Here is a 19,570-nt window from a genome sequence, read left to right as displayed (position 1 = left end):
CCTAGGGTATTCTTCAGGGTTCTCCCTTACCCTAGGATATTCTTCAGTGTTCTCTTTTTACCTTTATTGTTACTCCACTCTCATGGCTAATAATTTTTTTTTGAGATGGAGTCTTGCTCTGTTGCTCAGGCTGGAGTGCAGTGGTGTGATCTTGGCTTACTGCAACCTCCACCTCTGGGTTCAAGCGATTCTCTAGCCTTAGTCTCCCGAGTAGCTGGGATTACAGGCTACCATGCCCGACTAATTTTTGTATTTTTAGTAGAGATGGGGTTTCACCATGTTGCTCAGGCTGTTCTCAAATTGAGCTCAAAGTAATCCACCTGTCTCAGCCTCCCAAAGTGCTGTGCTGGTATTACAGGCATGAGCCACTGCACCTGGCCTCAAGGCTAATAATTTTTTATATTAAACTTTTCCATGTTCAAATTACTGTGTGCTTTCTGTCTCTTAATTGAACCCTATATTGATACTCTGATTTAGGAAGAGTTCTGAATGATTGGGAAGTGATTCTGAATGACCTATTTCCATTGGCTTGTATCTACATGGAAGGAGGATTTTTCCAGGCTGATGGCAGGACTGTAGTATTCACTGAACTTGACACGTGCTTTTTCAGAATGTTCTATGCTTTACACCTCCTTGAGATCTGGGGACAAGATATAGAGAATCTCACGTAGTATAGCAACATCAGTGGCATTTGTGCCAGAATGAAGTGATCATCAAAAGCTTGTTGCTATGATTCTTTAATTTTAACAAATATTTAATAGTAACAATTTATGATTTTTAATATCTTGAGATATACATAATAGAAGTAACTTGGGCACATAATAAAAAGAAATACATTTATATTTTCTTGGTTGAAAGCAATTGAGGTATGTGGGCAACAACAGGTCAATAGCAATAGAACGATTAGTTTCTGATGGGGTTTTCAATCTATTCTGTTCCCCGACCAAGCATTAGTGAGTTCATGAACTCTTACTATTGTAGGCTGCTGTTAGCATGTGACTGCCTCCTTTTGGCCTTGGATCTTTGGCCTGCTTTGGCCATGGTGCTTCACATTTCTGTTTTCTGTTCACAGTTACTGTCCAAAATCAGCGGTTCCTCTGTTTTCTTGATATCTTTCCCATTCAAAGATGTATGTGCTCTTTGCCATTGCAACTACTACCTCTTTTGACCACCATTTTGCTGTTCTTTTCTGTTTTTTTGAGATGGAGTTTCATTCTTGTTGTCCATGTTGGAGTACAGTGGCTGAATCTCAGCTCACTGCAACCTCTGCCTCCTGGTTTCAAGCCATCTCCTGCCTCAGCCTCCTGAGTAGCTGGGATTACAGGCATGTGCCACCATGCGTGGCTAATTTTTGTATTTTTAGTAGAGATCGGGTTTCACGATGTTGACCAGGCTGGCCTCAAACTCCTGACCTCAGGTGATCCACCCACCTTGGCCTCCCAAAGTGCTGGGATTACAGGCATGAGCCACCGTGCCCAGTCCCATTTTGCTGTTAATGGCAAGCATGTTTACATGCCAGAAATCTATTGCCAGTCATATCTTCTTTGACTAATTTCAGTCCAGCTATCAATTATCTAGAAATTTTATTGGCACATTTAATTCAAGAAGCTTTTAAAAACTGGCACTGAGGATATCATGATGCAAACAGCCCCTCTAAGAAACTTAAGAGTCTTATGGTTGAAGAAGTGAGCATTACGATCCAGAGTTGAGAAAGAGGACTGTTTTAGGATGTGGTATCCTCACTGTCAAGTTTTTAAGACTTGTGGCACTGGAAATATGAAGACAATTTTACAAAGTCATCAATCTGAGGAGTTTTAAGAATCGTGCCTCTAAACCTATAGCCAGTATTGTTTTCTTGTGTTCTAAAAGTAAGAACTCTCCCTTGCCCTTTAATTATAATTTTCTCCCTTTCTCTTTGATTCCTTGACAAGGCCCTAAGCTGTGTGATCCAAAGACTGCTTCAGTCTTATGAATGTATCTTCAGCATGTGGGACTGTGCCTGACATATAAATACTTGAAAAATAAGTTGAAATCAAAATATGAGTTAAGATTTAAAAGATAGGTAATGATGTCATTGAAAGTCAATCTCAACGCCAAAATTAAAATGTTTGATTATATCTAGTATGGAGTAATAGATATACAACAGGAAGAGTATAAATTCACATTGTTTTTTTGGAGGGCAATTTGAAATAAAACTTTTCTATTTTGTTTTTAATTAATTTTTCTACACATCTATTTTCATGTCTACGTGAGAGATATATATGAATGAGTATTAGATGTTTTGGTCTTAGAATTCTTCTTTATATTCTTTTTTTTTTTGCTAATTGTTTTATAAGCACAACAAGCTAGAACAGAGAATGCCCTGTACAAAACACAAAGTTTCAAACATCAAGGTGTTCCCTTAGCAAGGCTGAAAATTTCAGTCTCTGGTATTTGGAATTTAGGCTGCAGTCCTTGTTTTTGGATGGATCACTGGGTGTGTGGCACAACAGTCCATGCTTTTTTTTTTTTTAATGAGATGGAGTCTCACTCTTTTGCCCAGATTGGAGTACAATGGCCTGATCTCAGCTCAGTGCAACCTCCACCTCCCAGGTTCAAGTGATTCTCCTGCCTCAGCCTCCCGAGTAGCTGGGATTATAGGTGTGCACCACCACGCCCGGCTAATTTTTGTATTTTTAGTAGAGATGGGGTTTCACCATGTTGGCCAGGCTGGTCTTGAACTCCTGACCTCAGGTGATCCGCCTGCCTTGGCCTCCCAAAGTGCTGGGATTACAGGCATGAGCCACCACGCCCGGCCTTTTCAGTCCATGCCTTTAACCAGATTTGAACAGAAGAATGGCCACTTGGCCCAGGTAGAAGTAGATGAAGTGTTTGGTTTCATGTGTCACGTAACTACCGAAGTTCCTCCCCACGATGCAATGCCAGGTAGGATTGTACTTCTTATCAAATTCCTTCTTGATATGAGCCGCAATGTCCTTCTCTATGTTGTATTTCTCTAGCGCCTGAGTAGCGCACTCCACCGAGTCCTGTTGCATCTCTTCCGACATGTCCGCATTTTTGATCACGGCCTTTCGGTCGCACATGGTTACTGTGGAGAAGGGGGCTGGCTGACAGCAACAGTCTCCTGGAGGAGGTGCTAGCACTGCTCAGTCAAAGCTTGAGCTGCTGTTGCTACCGAAGCCGTGGCACATCTCTCTTCTTTATATTCTTAAAAATTATTGAGGACTTCAAAGGACTGTGGTTTATGTGGGTTATAACTATTAATATTTACCATGCTAGAAATTTTAAAAATTGTATTAAATTAAAAAATACACTACATGTTAACATAAAAGGACATTTTTATGAAAAATGATTCTTCCAAAGCAAAAAAGAAATAGCAAGAAGGGTAGTGTTGGTTTGTGTTTTTACAAATCTCTAATGTCTGGCTTAATAGGAGATAACTGGATGATTGTATCTGTTTTTGTATTCAGTCTGTAGAGATAGGTCGTTTTGGTTGAAGTATATGAGTAAAATTCAGGATCACACAGATAATACAGGCGAAAAAGGGAGGAGTGTTTTAATACCTTTTGCAGATAATTGAAGGTATTCTTTGATACACCAAAACTTGATGTGTGGTAATTTCTTAAAGGTTAGTTGCAAATCAGAACTGTATAAATGAACCTTTTGTACTTTGTTACATTATAATCCATTGGTCTGTCTTAGATTTGAATATATCTTTTACCTGGACATGAGTTTGTAACATCCTGAATTGGTCATTTGAAAAATATTGGTTTCCTGAATTATGCATATTTTGTAAATGTTTACCCATCTTATTATACAGTGTTAAATCATTAATATCACAGAGTTCCAAGGAAAAAATTTTAAAGTATTGGGAAGCTGTTAAGCTCACAATGGCTTGACAGCTTGAATTTTATCGCTGATGACAGTACTCTTGGTTATTTTCCTGGCATTGTTAGGCCCACGTTGTTTATGTTTGAGAAAATGTCTGTCAGATATCTAAATCTGAATAGTTATAGTTTGTTTCATTTCACAGAATTTAAAAAAGAAATGTTCTCAAGGATTGAGATTTAATAAAGTTAATGATTTTTACTGCTTTATCAAGACATTCTAAGTGAAACTGGCATTAAATTTCTTTTTCTTTTTTTAAATATGAGTGAGTGGCAGTAAGGAATATGATTACATGTAAGTGTAGTTCGGTGGTGTTGCCTTGATTTCATGCTAAGAGGTCAGCAGTTTTATTACCATTGCTTTTAGACCATCAGTGCAAATGTCAGTGCAGTAAAAAAAAAAAAAATGCAACGGCTTTTGTAGGATTATGAAAATGGTTTGACTTTGTTGATTGCCTGAAAGACCCTTTAGGGACCACCTGCAGTCTGTGGATGACTCATAGAGAACACACATGTGCACATATATACACATACACAAGGGTGTTCATTGCAACATTATATTCAGTAGAAGAAAACTGAAAATTGAATGTTTCTCAATCTATGATTATATGGATGTGCCATAATTTAGCCAAGTAACAGGATTATGGGGCTGTTTGAAATACAGTTGTATAGAAAGATGTCCAAGATATGTTTTTAAGCTAAACAAAATGAATATTGCATATAATCACGTTTAATAAGATCCTTTGTATGTGTAAATAAACATATATGAATCATAGCTATATACATTTGTGTAGTGTATGTAACCTCTGAAGGAGTGGTGGGAGGGATATTTTTACTTTTTGCCTTGCATTTCTATACTGTGAAATTTAACACATCTGTCTTTAATGTTGGAGGTTACATAGCTGGCGTCTTAAAAAAGAAGCTTGTCACTGGGTGAAAGAGAGTGGCTTTTAAATTGGTTGACGTTCTTAGCTGTTATTATCAACTGCTAATGAATTATCTTAAACTTTTCTCCACATCCTTCCATGTATATAATGAAAGTTTCTAATTAAGCTTAATAAGTAAGCAGTTTATCTCTTTCAATAAATGGTACAGTCCATTTATAATATTTGATAGCTGTAATGAACCTTGTAGGCAGCAGCTGTGGTTATGTAGAAGGAATTGTTGGTTAATAATCTACTTTTTTTTTTTTTTAATGAGGTGGAGTCTTGCTTGGTTGCCCAGGCTAGAGAGCAGTGGTGCCATCTCCACTCACTGCAACCTCTGCCTCCCAGATTCAACTGATTCTCCTGCCTCAGCCTCCCAAGTACCTAGGATTACAGGTGCTCACCACCACTCCCGGCTACTTTTTGTATTTTTAATAGAGATGGGGTTTTGCCATGTTGGCCAGGCTGGTTTCGAACTCCTGATCTCAGGTGATCTGCCTGCCTCAGCCTCCCAAAGTGCTGGGATTACAGGTGTGAGCCACCGCACCTGGCCAGTCATCTACCGTTTTATAGGTCCTCTCACATTTTTAGTAAGCAAAGGCGTTCCCTTGTAATTTACCTGTCATCAGAGCTGATGTAGTTATTGTTGTAGTGGTATGATGAGAAGTACATATTTTTTGCAGTCAGATAGATTTAGACCCACAACTTCTGTTCACTGTTTACTCCCAGTGTGATCTTATACAGATTAACATCTGAGTCTAGTTTTCTTATTGGTAAGGTAAGAATAATAACCTACTGTTCTGACAGTTATATCTATTATATTTAGCTCCATGCTAAATGCATATCAGCTAGTGTTAGCTATTTTCTGTTACTCGGTGAGTTTGCCAGTCCTCTAACATACCTTACTCTCTTGTGTCTCCTTTAGTTTTGTGCTGCTTCGCTGTGGAGTTCTGGGTAGCCTTTCAGAAGATGTCTCTTCTAGGAAGTTTGCCATGCTTCTTTTCATCTGAGTTAGTTGTTCACCTTTCTTGGTTCTTCATCTCATCAGTATAGCACCCAACTCATGTATTTTTCTCCATTTTTTTTAAATTGACAAAATTTCAAATTTACAGACCCCTGCCCCACCAAGAGAATAGTATAGTGAACACTTCTATACCTTTTTTTTTTGAAGTTGATGGATTGTTAACATTTGCCACATTTCCTGCATTTCTCTCTGTGTGTATATGTCTCTCTCATTTTTTTCCTGAATGATTTGAGAATAAATTGCAGATATTATGGTGGTTCATTCCTACTTCCAATATTTCTGCTATGACTGTAACCATATTACACCTATGAAATTTAACATTGATACAATGCAGTCCATGTTCAGATTTCTGTAGTTGTCCTTGAAATGTCCTTTTTAGCTTTTTTTTTTTTCATTCATAATCATGCCTCTCTTGGTTTGTTTCTTTAATCTAGAATAGTCATTATTATTATTATTTTTTGGTCTTTTATGACATTGACATTTTTAAAGAGTGTAGGACAATAGTTTTGTAGGTTTCACAAGCTATATCTGTCTGATTGTTTTCTCATGAATAGATCATTGTTTGTTGTTTGTTTTATTGTATCTATCATCAGTATGACTTCCTATGAGAAAGAGAAAGGCAGCCCCTGATAGCCAAGAACTGGCCAGGCACTATGTTGGTTTGACCTTGGTGTTTTTTCGAGTTGGAATTTGCAATTAGGCTGCGTTATTCTCCTATTGAACATATACAATTTCATAGAACACGAACATTAGAAAAGGTCACTCTGTGTCCCTGGATATAGGACAAAAACAAGACCATCCTGTAATCATGTCTGAACACAGATGAAAACATAAACATTTTTCAAGTCAAAAATGATCAGATATCGTCATCCTGGTTATAGTGAATGACTTCCCCTTCTAATTATAGCCTTAGCCTTCATTTTTCCTGTCTCATAGTGAGAGTTATTAAAAAATCATAGAATCATAGAATTAGAATTGAGAGAGTCATAGAATTACCTCCACTTCCTGACAGCATCCAATCCAGGGCAGAACCCCACTTCCTTGAACCTTTCCCAAAAGTACCTAACACAAGCCCAAACTCTGTAAGTCCTTTCTGATACCCTCCGGTGAAATGCCCCAGTGTTCCCAATGGTATGTATTTTTATTAGTTGAAAGAAGTAATAAATTCAGCTTATTTAACTACAAGTGTGTTCCTGGTGCTTTTGGCCAGAGAGAATTTAATCCGCAGAATCTTGACCTCTCTTTTTATTTTTATTCTGTGAATGAATTTTTGATGTAGTTAAGAATCATCAGCATTAAGCTAAAAGATAATTTCATATTGGTCAAGGATAAATTTTATTTCTGTGAACTAGCTTTTGATGACTAATACGTGTTTTAAAAAAGTTGTAAACTCTGCTATCTAGGAGTTGTTCTAAGTAATGAAAACAACATGGGGAAGATTAAAGACAGCTTATAAATCAAACAGAGGCTTTATTTCTAGTGATTAATGAGCTTAGTTAGAATGTTTGGATTTAATCACCTCCCTTCTACAGCTTTTAATAAACCATTGTTGGGTAATTGGGGGTAGGGGAGTAGCTTATACGTATTACACACTCGCAGAAATACACCTACACAATATATATATATATATATATATACATAATATAGGTATACCTCAGAGATGTTGAAGATTTGGTTTCAGACCATTACAATAAAGTGAGTCTCACATAATATTTTGGTTTCCCGGTGCATATAAAGGTTATGTTTACACTATACTGTAGTCTATTAAGTGTGCAGTAGCACTATGTCTTTAAAAATGTACATACCTTAATTAAGAAATACTATATTGCTAAAAATGCTAGTGATCATCTGAGCCTTCAATATTAGTAATCTTTCTGCTGGTGGAGGATCTTGTCTCCATGTTGATGACTGCTGTCTGATCAGAGTGGTGGTTGCTGAAAGTTGGGGTGTTTGTGGCAATTCCTTAAAATATGACAATAATGAGATTTGCTCTTCCTTTCACAAAAGATTCTTTGACTCACTGACTCTTCCTTTCACAGAAGATTTCTCTGTAGCATGTGATGCTGTTTGATAACATTTTACCTGCATAGAACTTCTTTCAATATTGGAGTCAGTTCTCAAATCCTGACTGCTTTATCAACTAAGTGTATGTGACATTCAGAATCCTTTGTTGTCGTTTCAACAGTATTAACAGCATCTTCACCAGGAGTAGACTCCTCAAGAAACCACTTTCTTTGCTTATCCATAAGAAGCAACTCCTTGTTCATTTAACTTTTATCATGAGATTGCAGCAATTCAATCACATCTTCAGGCTCCTCTTCTGGTTTTAGTTTTCTTGCTATTTCTACCACATCTGCAGTTATTTCCTCCACTGAAGTCCTGAACCTCTCAAAGTCATACATGAGGGTTAGAATTAGCTTCAAAAATCTTACTAATGTAGGCCGGGCATGGTGGATTATCATGCCTCTAATCCCAACACTTTGGGAGGCTAGGGTAGGTGGATCACTTGAGGTCAGGGGTTCAAGACCAGCCTGGCCAACATGGTGAAACCCCATATATACTAAAAATACAAAAATTAGCTGGACATGGTAGTGCACACCTGTAATCCCAGCTACTCGGGAGGCTGAGACATGAGAATCACTTGAATCCAGGAGGCGGAGGTTGCAGTGAGCTGAGATCGTGTTTCTGCACTCCAGCCTGGGTGACAGCATGAGACACTGTCTCAAAAAAAAAAAAAAAAAAAAAAGTGGATAGTTTTACCTTCCCCTGTGAATCACAGATGTTCTCCATGGCATCTAGGATGGTGAATCCTTTCCAGAAGATTTTCAGCTTACTTTGCTTAGATCCGTGAGAGGAATCACTTGTATGGCATCTATAGCCTATGAAATGCATTTCTTAAGGAGAATTGAAAGTACAAAATGACTCCTTGATCCCATGGACTGCAGAATAGATATTGTGTTAGCTGATGAAAACAATGTTAATCTCCTTATACATCTCCATCAGAGTTTCAAGTGAACCAGCCAGATTCATTGTCAATGAGCAATAATATTTTGAAAGGGCTGGGCACAGTGGCTCATGCCTATAATCCCAGCACTTTGGGAGGTTGAGGGAGATGGATCACAGGGTCAGGAGTTCGAGACTAGCCTGGCCAATGTGGTGAAAACCTGTCTCTACTAAAAATATAAAAATTAGTGGGGTGTGGTAGCATGCGCCTGTAATCCTCAGCTACTGAGGTTGCAGTGAGCTGAGATAATGCCACTGCACTCCAGCCTGGGGCAGAGCAAGCCTCCGTCTCAAAACAAAAAAAGAAAAATTTTTTAAAGGAATCTTTTTTTTTTTTCTATGCAATAGGTCTCAACAGTGGTCTTAAAATATTCAATAGACTGTGCTATTAACAGATGTACTGTCATCCAGACTTTGTTTTTCCACCGATGGAACACAGGCAGAGTGGATTTAGTCTACTTCTTAAGGGCCCTAGGATTTTCAGAATGGTCAGTAAGCATTGGCTTCAACTTAAAAGTCACCAGCTGCATTAACTTTTGACAAAAGAATCAGCCTGTCCTTTGAAGTGTTGAAACCAAGTACAACTTCTCCTCTTTAGGTATGTAAGTGTTGGATAGCATTTTCTCCCAAAAGAAGGCTGTTTTGTCTCCATTAAAAATCTGTTATTTAGTGGAGCTGTCTTTATCAATGATCTTTTCTAGATCTTCTGTGTAACTTGCTGCAGCCTCTGCAGATCAGCCCTTGCTGCTTCACCTTGCAGTTTTATGTTAATGGTGATGGCTTCACTCCTTAAACCTCATGTACCAACCTCTGCTAGCTTTCAACTTTTCTTTTGCAGCTTCCTCACCTCTCTCAGCCTTCATAGAATTAGAGAGTTAGGGCCTTGCTCTGGAGGAGGGTTTGGTTTAATGGAGTGTTGGGGCTGGTTTACTTTATCCATGTCAGCAATAAGGCTGCTTCACTTTCTTTTCATTTACATGTTCACTGGAGTAACACTTTTAATTTCTTTTAAGAACTTGTTTTTTGTATTCACAACTTGGCTAACTGGTGCAAGAGGCCTAATTTTCAGCATATCTTGGTTTGTGTTATACCTTCCTTACCAAGAGTCTCGCTCTGTTTCTGAGGCTAGAGTGTAGTGACGCAATTATGGCTCACTGCACCCTTGACCTCTGGGATTCAAGCAGTCCTCCCAGCTCAGCCTCCTGAATATCTGGGACTACAGGCATGTTTCACTATGCCTAGCTAATTCTTTTTTTTTTTTTTTTTTTTTGTAGAGATGGGGTTTCACGATTTTACTTAGGTTGATCTCAAACTCCTGGGCTCAACTAATCAGCCCACCTCAGCCTCTCAGAGTATTGGGATTTTAGGCATGAGCCACAACACCCTGCCGTATTTCTAGCTTTTGATTTAAAGTGAGACACCTATAACTTTTCCTTTCACTTGAATATTCAGAGGCCATTGTAGAGGTTAATTGTTGTACTTTCAATATTGCTGTGTCTCAGGGAATACAGAGGACTGAGGAAAAGGAGATTGGGTACAGCTGGTTAGTGGAGCAGTCAGAATACACTCAACACCTTTCAATTAAGTTTGCCTTTTACATTCTTGTGGTTTGTGGTGCCTCAAAACATTATAATTGTATTACAAATGCCCATACCAAAGATTACTGATCATAGATCACTAAAACAGATATAATAATAATGAAAAAGTTCGATTGTGACATTTCCCAAAATGTGACACAGAGACATAAAGTGAACACATGCTATTGGAAAGATGTTGCCACAAATCTTCAATTTGTAAAAAATGCAGTATCTGTGAAGAGCAGTAAATAGAAGTTCAATAAGATGAGGTATATAATATTGCACAGTAAACCTCGGGAAAAATTTGTTTTGCATTTTCTATGTTTACCTGTAATTTTTCTACTCTGTTCACAGGAAAATAAACATTGGTACTGTGAATGGAAATTCAAAGCTGTAGTAGAAGAAGCACCTGATTATGATTTCTCATGTTGTTTACAGCCTTTCAAGTGAAAATTTGATTATGTTGAAGGATGCACAAGTAGAGAATTATTGTCTGCCATTAGGATGACTATTGAATCTTGCTGCTACTTTTTTGAAAATTTTCAAATTAGGTTGTCTTTATTAAATATATTAGTTCTAGAAGTTATTTCGTTAAAATTCATCTGTGTTTTTTCATTTATGCTACCAGTACTTTTTTTTTTCTTTATGGTGGGCTTTATTTATGAAACATTTTATTATCAAAATTTTCAAGTATGTAGACGAGTTTATGTACAAGTGACATTTTCCTATATTTTCTTTATCCTTTATCTCTCCATAATCTGTCTTGTTTTTAGGCATTTCAGCATAAAGTGCAGATACCAGTGTCCTTGGCCCATAAATATTTTAGCATATTATCATTAATAAGAGTTCAGTATTTGTTTACAGCTTTTAGATAAGATTACATACAGTTAAATGGACAAATCTTAAGTGTCCCATTGTATATGTGACATATACCTGTATAACCCAAACTCCTATCAAGATATAGAGCATTATTACCACCTAAAATTTATTCTTGCCCCTTCCCTGTCAATCCCTGCTCTCAGGCTCCCCAGAAGGAACTTTTTCCACTGGATGTTAGTTTTGTACACCCTGGATTTTCCCATAAGTGGAATCACGCTGTACAGACTTTTCGTGTCTGGCTTCCCTCATGCAGCAGGTTTTTGCGATTCATCCATGCTATTGTGTTCATCAGGGGTTCATTCCTTTTTACTGCTGTTTAGTTTAAATGTATCACAGTCTGTTTATTCACTGTCCTGTGAACGGGCACCTAGAATGTTTCCAGTTCAGCATGATTATAAAATCTATTACTATAAACATCTTTATATGGACATATAGTTCTCTTGGGTAAATACCTAGGAATATAATATCTGGATGATAAGATAGGTATGTGTTTACTTTCATAAGAAACTAAGCGACTCTTTCCAAAAGTGCTTGTATCATTTTATATTCCCATCAACAATGTATGAAATTTCTGGCAGCTTCACACTCTCACCAACATGGGGCATTATCAGTCTTTTTAATTTTAGCCTGTCTGGGGAGTGTGTAATGGTATTTCATTGTGGTTTTAACCTTCAGTTCCTTGATGACTAATGGGCTGAACATTTTTTCCTGTGTTTATTATACACTGATATATCATTTTTATGGAGTATCTGTTTCCATGTTTTACCTATTTGTGGGGCTGGAATTCTTTGTATATCTTAGATACTTTGATGTTTTGCAAATGTTTTCTCCCAGTCAGTGGTTTGTCTGTTCATGTGTTAATGGTCTCCTAAAAATATATTTCTAAAAATTGTATTCTTATCAGGAAATGGGAAAAAATTATTTTATTTGAGATTCAGTGGGTACATGTGAAGGTTTGTTACTTGGGTATATTGTGTGGTGTTGAGATCTGGGCTTCAAATGAACTTGCCACCCAAATAGTGAATATAGCATCCAATAGATAGTTTCTTAACAGTTGTCTCCCTCCTTCCATCCCCACTTTTGGAGATCCCAGTGTCTGTTATGCCCATTTTAATGTCCATGTGTACCCAATGTATAGCTTCTACTTAAAGTGAGAACATGTGATATTTGGTTTTCTGTTCTTGTGTTAATTCACTTAGGATAATGGCCTCCACCTGCATCCATGTTGCTGCAAAGGACATTATTTTGTTCTTTTTTTATGGCTGTGTAGTATTCCATGTACTATGTATATGTACCATATTTTCTTTTATCCAGTGCACTGTTGATGGGCACCTAGGTTGATTCTATGTCTTTACTATTGTGCATAGTGCTACGATAAACATGAGAGTACAGCTGTCTTTTTGGTAGAATGATTCATTTTCCTTTGGGTATATACCCAGTAATGGGATTGCTGGGTCAAATGGTAATTTTATTTTTAGTTCTTTGAGAGATCTCCAACATGCCTTCCACAGGGGCTGAACTAATTTACACTCCCACCAATAGCATATGAGCATTGCCTATTCTGTACAACCTCGCTAGCATCTGTTATTTTTTGCCTTTTTAATAATAGCCATTCTCACTGGCGTGAGTTGGTATCTCATTATGGTTTTGATTTGCATTTTTCTAATGAACAGTGATGTTGAGCATATTTTCATGTTGGCTGCTTGTATGTCTTCTTTTGAGAAGTTCCTGTTTATGTCCTTTGCCCACTTAATACCATTCTTCTTTTGATATTCTGACGTATTTTAGGAACAAAGAAATGAGCATGTTCCTTTATCGTTTTGTTCTGATAATAGGATTAAATGTGATTGAAGCTTTTAATGCATAACCCTTTATTTTTGGTTGTGCACTATTCTGAAAAAATGTCTTAATTCATATCTGCTTGTCAAAGTTTAGTGGAATAGAAACAATAAATCAATAGAAGTACAATAAGATGTGCTTTTGGCATTTATTCCATTGCTTAAGCATTTTATTTTAGCTTAATGGGGAAGATAAAAGCCTCCAATTTTTTTGTATTTGTTTCAGATAGCAATAAGATCTTTTTAGGGTACTATCAAATATTAAGACTTCCATTAAAATTTCTCAACAAGCAGTTAATGCATTCAAAGATATTCTCAGGTCGTCTAATGGATTGATACATAAAATAATGTGTGCATTTTCTGAGTTATTGTTCTAAGCTTATAGATGTTTACAGAATTACTAATACTAATTTATAGGCAGTCGAATTTACTTTTTTCTTTAAGGGATAAATGTCTTGGACTATAATCATAAGCACTGATTCATACTTTCTTATTTATGCAAAGTAAGGAATAATGAACATTTAATCTAGTTGGCCAGTAGATTTTTTCCTAAGATTAAGTCATTTAGATTATTTTCAAGCCAGATAATTGGTTTTACCTATTGCGGTTCTTGCAAATTTGTTTCTAGATAATATTAGTGATACGTAAGCAAGTAGTGTCATTTTAGGTGTGGTATTGTTATTGGGAAGGTTGAGTTTAATTGTTACACTTGAACTGAGAACTAACAAAAACGTAATAGATTATGTTGGGTTTGGTTATTTGTGAGAAAACTTAAGATAGAAGTCAATTTCTTCCTCATGGCAAAATGTTTAGAGGTAGCTGGACAGTGGCAGCTGCACAGTGATCCAGAATCTAAGCCCCTGTCTTGTTGCTCTGTCATTTTTTTAAATGAGATTTAGTCTCGCTGTGTTACCTAGGCTGACTTGAACTCCTAAGCTCCAGTGAGCCTTCTGGCCTCAGCTTCCAGAGAAGCTGGGATTATAGGTTTGTGCCACTGCACCCTGCTTCTGTCATTTTTAACCTTTCACTTCTTGATCCTTCTTGGAAGGGAGAAGGGACAAAGAAGAGAAGGAGAGAGAGGTTGTATATCATTTGTCTTTTAAAAAGATTTCTGGGAAGCTACAGTATAACTTGTTTATGTGCTATTTGCCAGAACTTAGTTTATATCTATACCTAAGTGCCAAGCAAGCTGGCAATTATAGTTTTTGTTTTTTTTTTTTACCCCTGGCTGTCATGTACCCATTTGAATAAAAATTGGGGAAGAAAGCAAGAACAAATATTTGGATAGCAGTGGATAGCCTATTCCATAGTAAGTAAAGCAGCATACAGAAAGTTAGGAACCCTCTAATTGACTACCATACCACTTGCCCGCTGACCGTTATTTGGTCCTGGGCTCTTTCAGGAAGCTGATAAAAGTTAGAGACCCTATCCTAAGAAAAGTGCACCTGTGTGTACATATGCATGGAGTTCTGTGGGATTGTTGTCTTTGGAGCCCATCCATGAACCATTGCCTAAGAGGTTGTGTACGGACCCACTATTAAGATTTCCTGTTATAGGCTGGGTACTATGGCTCATGCCTGCAATTCCAGCACTTTGGGAGGCCTAGATGGGAGGATCACTTGCATCGAGGAATTCGACACTAGCCTGGGCAGCATAGTGAGACCCTCCCTCTACAAAAAAATTAGCTGGCTGTGGTGGCATGTGCCTGTAGTCCAAGCTCCTTGGGAGACTGAAGTGGAAGGATTGCTTGAGCCTGGAAGATTGAGGCTGCAGCGAGCTTGTGACTCTGAGTGACAGAGTAAAACTCTGTCTGGAAAAAAAAAAAAAAGATTACCTGTGATAGTGTTTCACTGCAAGACAGTTATTTATGTATTTTTACATGGCTTTTAAAAGTTTTGTTATTCACTCACACAGTCAAAGTTTGCTCTGTTTTTAGTCACTATGATGGAACTTGAAGATTCAAAGAACCATAGTATTCTATTAAGTGCTTACTGTGTGCCTGGCATGGAATTGGAACCTTAAGTACATTATTCATTTCTTACATTTTACAAATGAGGAAATAATCTGCCTAAGATTTTACAGCTAGTGAATGATAGAGCTAGTATTTGAACTCAGGTCCTGTTAGTTATCATGAAATAGACACTTAACCATAAGCATGAGACACGCTGGGCAGAGGATGTTTTGGTGGTTCAGTTTCACTTGCCAGTCATTTAGGCACGTGCCTGTGTAACTAGGAATCTCTTTTTGCCTCAGTTTTCTGTTAATACTCCGAAAAGGCACTTAAAATGTTTAAGTATGTGATGATGCTACTTTTCTGATTTTGTATTTTTTCATTGCAATCAGTATGATACATGGCATATGATAAATGTCAACTGGTAATCTAAGAGTAATACAAAATGATCATATTTGAAATGTCTTATCAGCATTCAAACTGTATATATCATTTAAAAATTCTATGGAAACCACCTTTTGATCACCTTGTAAAGCAGAACTCACTGGTACTGTGTTTGTGTTCTTTTTTCTCACAAGCATGCTGTTATGTATGCTGACAGCATCACACATGGAATTTAGCATAAAAGCTTTTTGCTTCAAGCTGAGGTTTTTGACCCCACTGATAATACAGATGTTCTCATAATTTCCTCTCTTCAGCCCCTTTATAAATCAAAAAAAGTAGAAAAGGGAAAAATTACATGAGTAATTACAGTATTAGATTACTATAGAAAACCATTTCAGTTCTTTAAAATTCTCTTTTCTTTTTTCTTTTTTTTTTTTTTTTTTTTTTGAGACGGAGTTTCGCTCTTGTTACCCAGGCTGGAGTGCAATGGCGCAATCTCGGCTTCGGCTCACCGCAACCTCCGCCCCCTGGGTTCAGGCAATTCTCCTGCCTCAGCCTCCTGAGTAGCTGGGATTACAGGCACGCGCCACCATGCCCAGCTAATTTTTTGTAATTTTTAGTAGAGACGGGGTTTCACCATGTTGACCAGGATGGTCTCGATCTCTTGACCTCGTGATCCACCCGCCTCGGCCTCCCAAAGTGCTGGGATTACAGGCTTGAGCCACCGCGCCCGGCCTAAAATTCTCTTTTCAACTTTAGTTTCAAATCACCAGCTTCTTAAAATTGCAACTTTCTTATATTGACAGGCTCTAAATTATGAATGTACCATTTATTTATCAGTTGACACCTCTGCCTCTTGTTTGATTAGAAACATTTTCTTTTCTAGTGAGAGTACTGCTGATTCTAATTGTAGAGATTAGATTTGACTTCAGGTTGCATAACAAGCAAAACAACTAAGTGATAGGCTTGCTGCTGCTTTCTTATCTATGTACATAAACTATCATAAGCCAGTGTTTGGTCATTCCTTCCTTAAAGTGTTGATTCTTATTTAATTGTAGGGCGATTTGATGAAACTGTTATTGAAGAGAGAAGACAGTGTGCTGAAGACCTGCTACAGTTCTCTGCCAATATTCCTGCTCTTTACAATAGTAAACAGCTTGAAGATTTCTTCAAGGTTTGGTACTTTTGTAATTTGTAGTAAAGTAATATAGAAAATGTCATTTACTTTTGAATTTTGTTATTTACTTTAAAAATAGAAATTTATTAATTTAATAAATAATAATAATTATATTTATTATAATTATTTATATAATAATGTTTATGGCATAGCTCCTGTTTTTAATGTAGAAATGTATGCTTTTTTGTTTTTTTTGGAACTGGTTCTGCTGTGTTGCTTAGGCTGTTGTTCAGTGGTCATTGACAGGTGTAATCATGGCGTACTACAGCCTTGACTTCCTGGCTTCAAGCCTCCTCTTGCCTCACATTCCTGAGTGTTTTTGATTCATAGATCTTTAAAAATTGATGTGAAGAGCTTAGAGATTATTTAACTCTCTCTGTCATAATTGAAATACATTAAAAAAGTTAAGTATCAAGAAACTCCAGTACTTGCCTTTACTTTTTGAGGTGTCTGTTTCAGTGGCAGATTCCTCTCGGAATATAAGCCATTGTAAGTCTATATTAAATTTGTTATAATTATATTGACTTGTTTGTAAAGATATATAACACTGCACAGCTTAAGAGAGCAGGCCAGTGCAAATTATATTACTGGAGATCATTGGGTGTTAGTGTTTTAAGTTTGTAGACATGTAATGCTTTCATTTTAAGTTTTTTTTACCATTTTAAATAATAATTTTCTAATTTATTTTGAACTGAATCTGTACATGTTGACAGTTGATATCATTGTATTTAATCATCACCTTTTTCCTGTTGCATTGAATTAGCCTTCTAAAAACAAGAAACCTAAGTTATTGTGCCATAATTGTTTTTGCTTCTTTAACTAAAATCTACTCACTTGTGTAAGTTAAATTTCTTAGACTATATAACCAGTGATATATATGCATAGTGGGATATTTGGTTCTTCTGATCCTACTGGATCTACACACAGTTATTTTATGTATTTTTTCTGCCAGCGCTTTGTCATCCAGGAATTTATTTTTTATGATCTATTTTATCTACTGAAGAAAGTTCTGTTGAAAGACATTGTAATAGAAATAAAGTGATAGAAGAATTTGTAGTAACAATAACATTCCTGATGATCGACCATGTTGCTTAATTTTTCACCATTCTGCAAATTAGACTGAGATAATAAATTTGGTTTCTGCATATGGCCCAATGCAGATCTTTAGGATAAAGGCCAAGTTAAAATGATAGACTATTTAGCTCTTTGCTGTGCTTTGTTATAATTGTTTCTATGTGTCAAGGAGTCTGTTTTTTATGGAAAAATACATTATTATTAAACAAGAATATTGTTTTATGGAAATTGTGAAAAGCTGTCATGCAAATTACCACATGCCATACAGCTAAAAAAAAAATTAGGGATTATGGAAGTCAGATTGAAGACTTTAAACAGTTTAAGTAAAAGTTACTTGTTTATTATATTTCTTCCTGATTGTAACTGTTGCTGGAAGTCACTGGGAAACAAGACTGTCATGTTCAGGGTTTTTGAAAGATTGGACAGTTTAAGAGAAGTCAAGCTAATCTTGGAAAGTATCTTAGAACTATCTTCAACAGTGTACTAGGCAGGAGCAGGATACGATTTGGGAATATCACAACAGTGGCCTTCAGTCATTTTAAATAAGAGAAACCAAGCAGGAAAAAGAAACTTGTTACATTAACTTGAACAACAACAACAAAAAAAGGCTTAAGGCCAAAAGGCCAAAAGAAATATGTCAGTTTTTAAAAGCTTTCCTAGAAACATGATCTAGAGATAGTCCTTCTTACATCTCATTGGCCAGAACTGGGTCACATGCCCATCCTTAATTTGAAGGAGTCTGGGAAGGTGACTCTTAGCTTTCTAGTTCTGATCATGGATGAAGGTGGTGGGGTGGGAAGATTTTGGCGTAGCTAATTCACAGGGTGTGCTATAGTATCATAGTTTATTTTTCTCTTTAGAAACATTAATGCTGCCACATGCAAGTGACTATGTAGCCACTTGCTTACATTGACTTTAAAAAAACACATACCTAAGAGTAGAAGGAATAGTATTATGAACCTCTATGACCCATTGCTTGGTTTCAGAAGTTATTGGTATGTTGCCAAACTTGTTTTATCTACATCTTTCCATCTCATACTCTACTGAGTGGTTGGTTGTTCATTAGTATTGGTACAGTTATTAATTGTAAGTATACAATTCACTGATTTTCAGTAAATTTATAGAGTTTTGCACCTATCACCAACATCCAATTTTACTTTATTTTTTTTTCTGAGATGGAGTTTTGCTCTGTTGTCCAGGCTGGAGTGCAGTGGTGTGATCTTGGCTCACTGCAACCTCTTGTCTCTCGGGTTCAGTGATTCTCTTGCCTTTGCCTCCTGAGTAGCTGGGAATACAGGTGTGTGCCAGCATACCTAGCACTTTTTGTAGTTTTAGTAGAGACAGGGTTTCACAGTGTTGGCCAGTCTGGTCTTGAATTCCTGACCTCAAGTGATCCACCTGCCTCAGCTTCCCAAAATTCTGGGATTACAGGTGTGAGCCACTGTGCCCAGCCAACATTCAATTTTAGATCATTTCCATTACCTCACTGCTGTGTAAGCTCCCTATGGTGATCCCCTTTTCCATCCCTACCCTGGGGCAACCACCTGGTTCTGTCTGTAGATTTGCCTTTCCTCCCCATTTTAAATACATGGAACTACATAATATATGTAGTGTTTTGTTCACAATATATGTATGTAGTTTTCTTATACTTAGCATAATGTTTTTGAGCTTCAGTCATGTTATATTATATATCAGTATTTCATTCCTTTGTATAGCTGAAATGTATTTCATTATATAGATGATACCACATTTTTTTCAATAGTTGATAAATCGATGGACATACTTGGATGTTTCTAAGTTTTGGCTGTTATGACTAATGCTACTGTGAATATTTGCATACAAATCTTTGT

The 19,570-nt window shown here is 36.9% G+C and overlaps 2 protein-coding genes across 20 annotated transcripts in view; one reads left to right on the top strand and one right to left on the bottom strand.

The window, feature by feature from the left end:
- Positions 1 to 19,570, top strand: part of RPS6KC1 (ribosomal protein S6 kinase C1) — a 336,154-nt gene that overhangs the window by 28,922 nt on the left and 287,662 nt on the right. For all 19 annotated transcript variants that reach the window (XR_013529733.1, XR_008477939.2, XR_004737005.3 and 16 more), the window contains one exon: positions 16,528 to 16,643. Coding sequence is in view for 11 of the 19 variants with exons in the window: in XM_035280951.3 (XP_035136842.1) it covers positions 16,528 to 16,643 (116 nt within the window). In the remaining 8 variants the exon portion in view is untranslated. The remainder of the gene's footprint in view (positions 1 to 16,527; positions 16,644 to 19,570) is intronic.
- LOC100405332 (dynein light chain 1, cytoplasmic) lies at positions 2,665 to 3,194 on the bottom strand. The gene has a single exon (XM_008985222.5). It carries the CDS (start codon positions 3,081 to 3,083, stop codon positions 2,814 to 2,816), a length of 270 nt encoding a protein of 89 aa, XP_008983470.1. The 5' UTR covers positions 3,084 to 3,194; the 3' UTR covers positions 2,665 to 2,813.

This window comes from Callithrix jacchus, chromosome 19 (genome assembly GCF_049354715.1).
Source record: "Callithrix jacchus isolate 240 chromosome 19, calJac240_pri, whole genome shotgun sequence".
Lineage (NCBI taxonomy): Eukaryota > Metazoa > Chordata > Mammalia > Primates > Cebidae > Callithrix > Callithrix jacchus.
This window is presented reverse-complemented; position numbering and strand designations above follow the sequence as displayed.

Excerpts from the sequence above, each read along its gene's own strand:
- LOC100405332 (XM_008985222.5), bottom strand. The coding sequence starts at position 3,083 with ATGTGCGACCGAAAGGCCGTGATCAAAAATGCGGACATGTCGGAAGAG.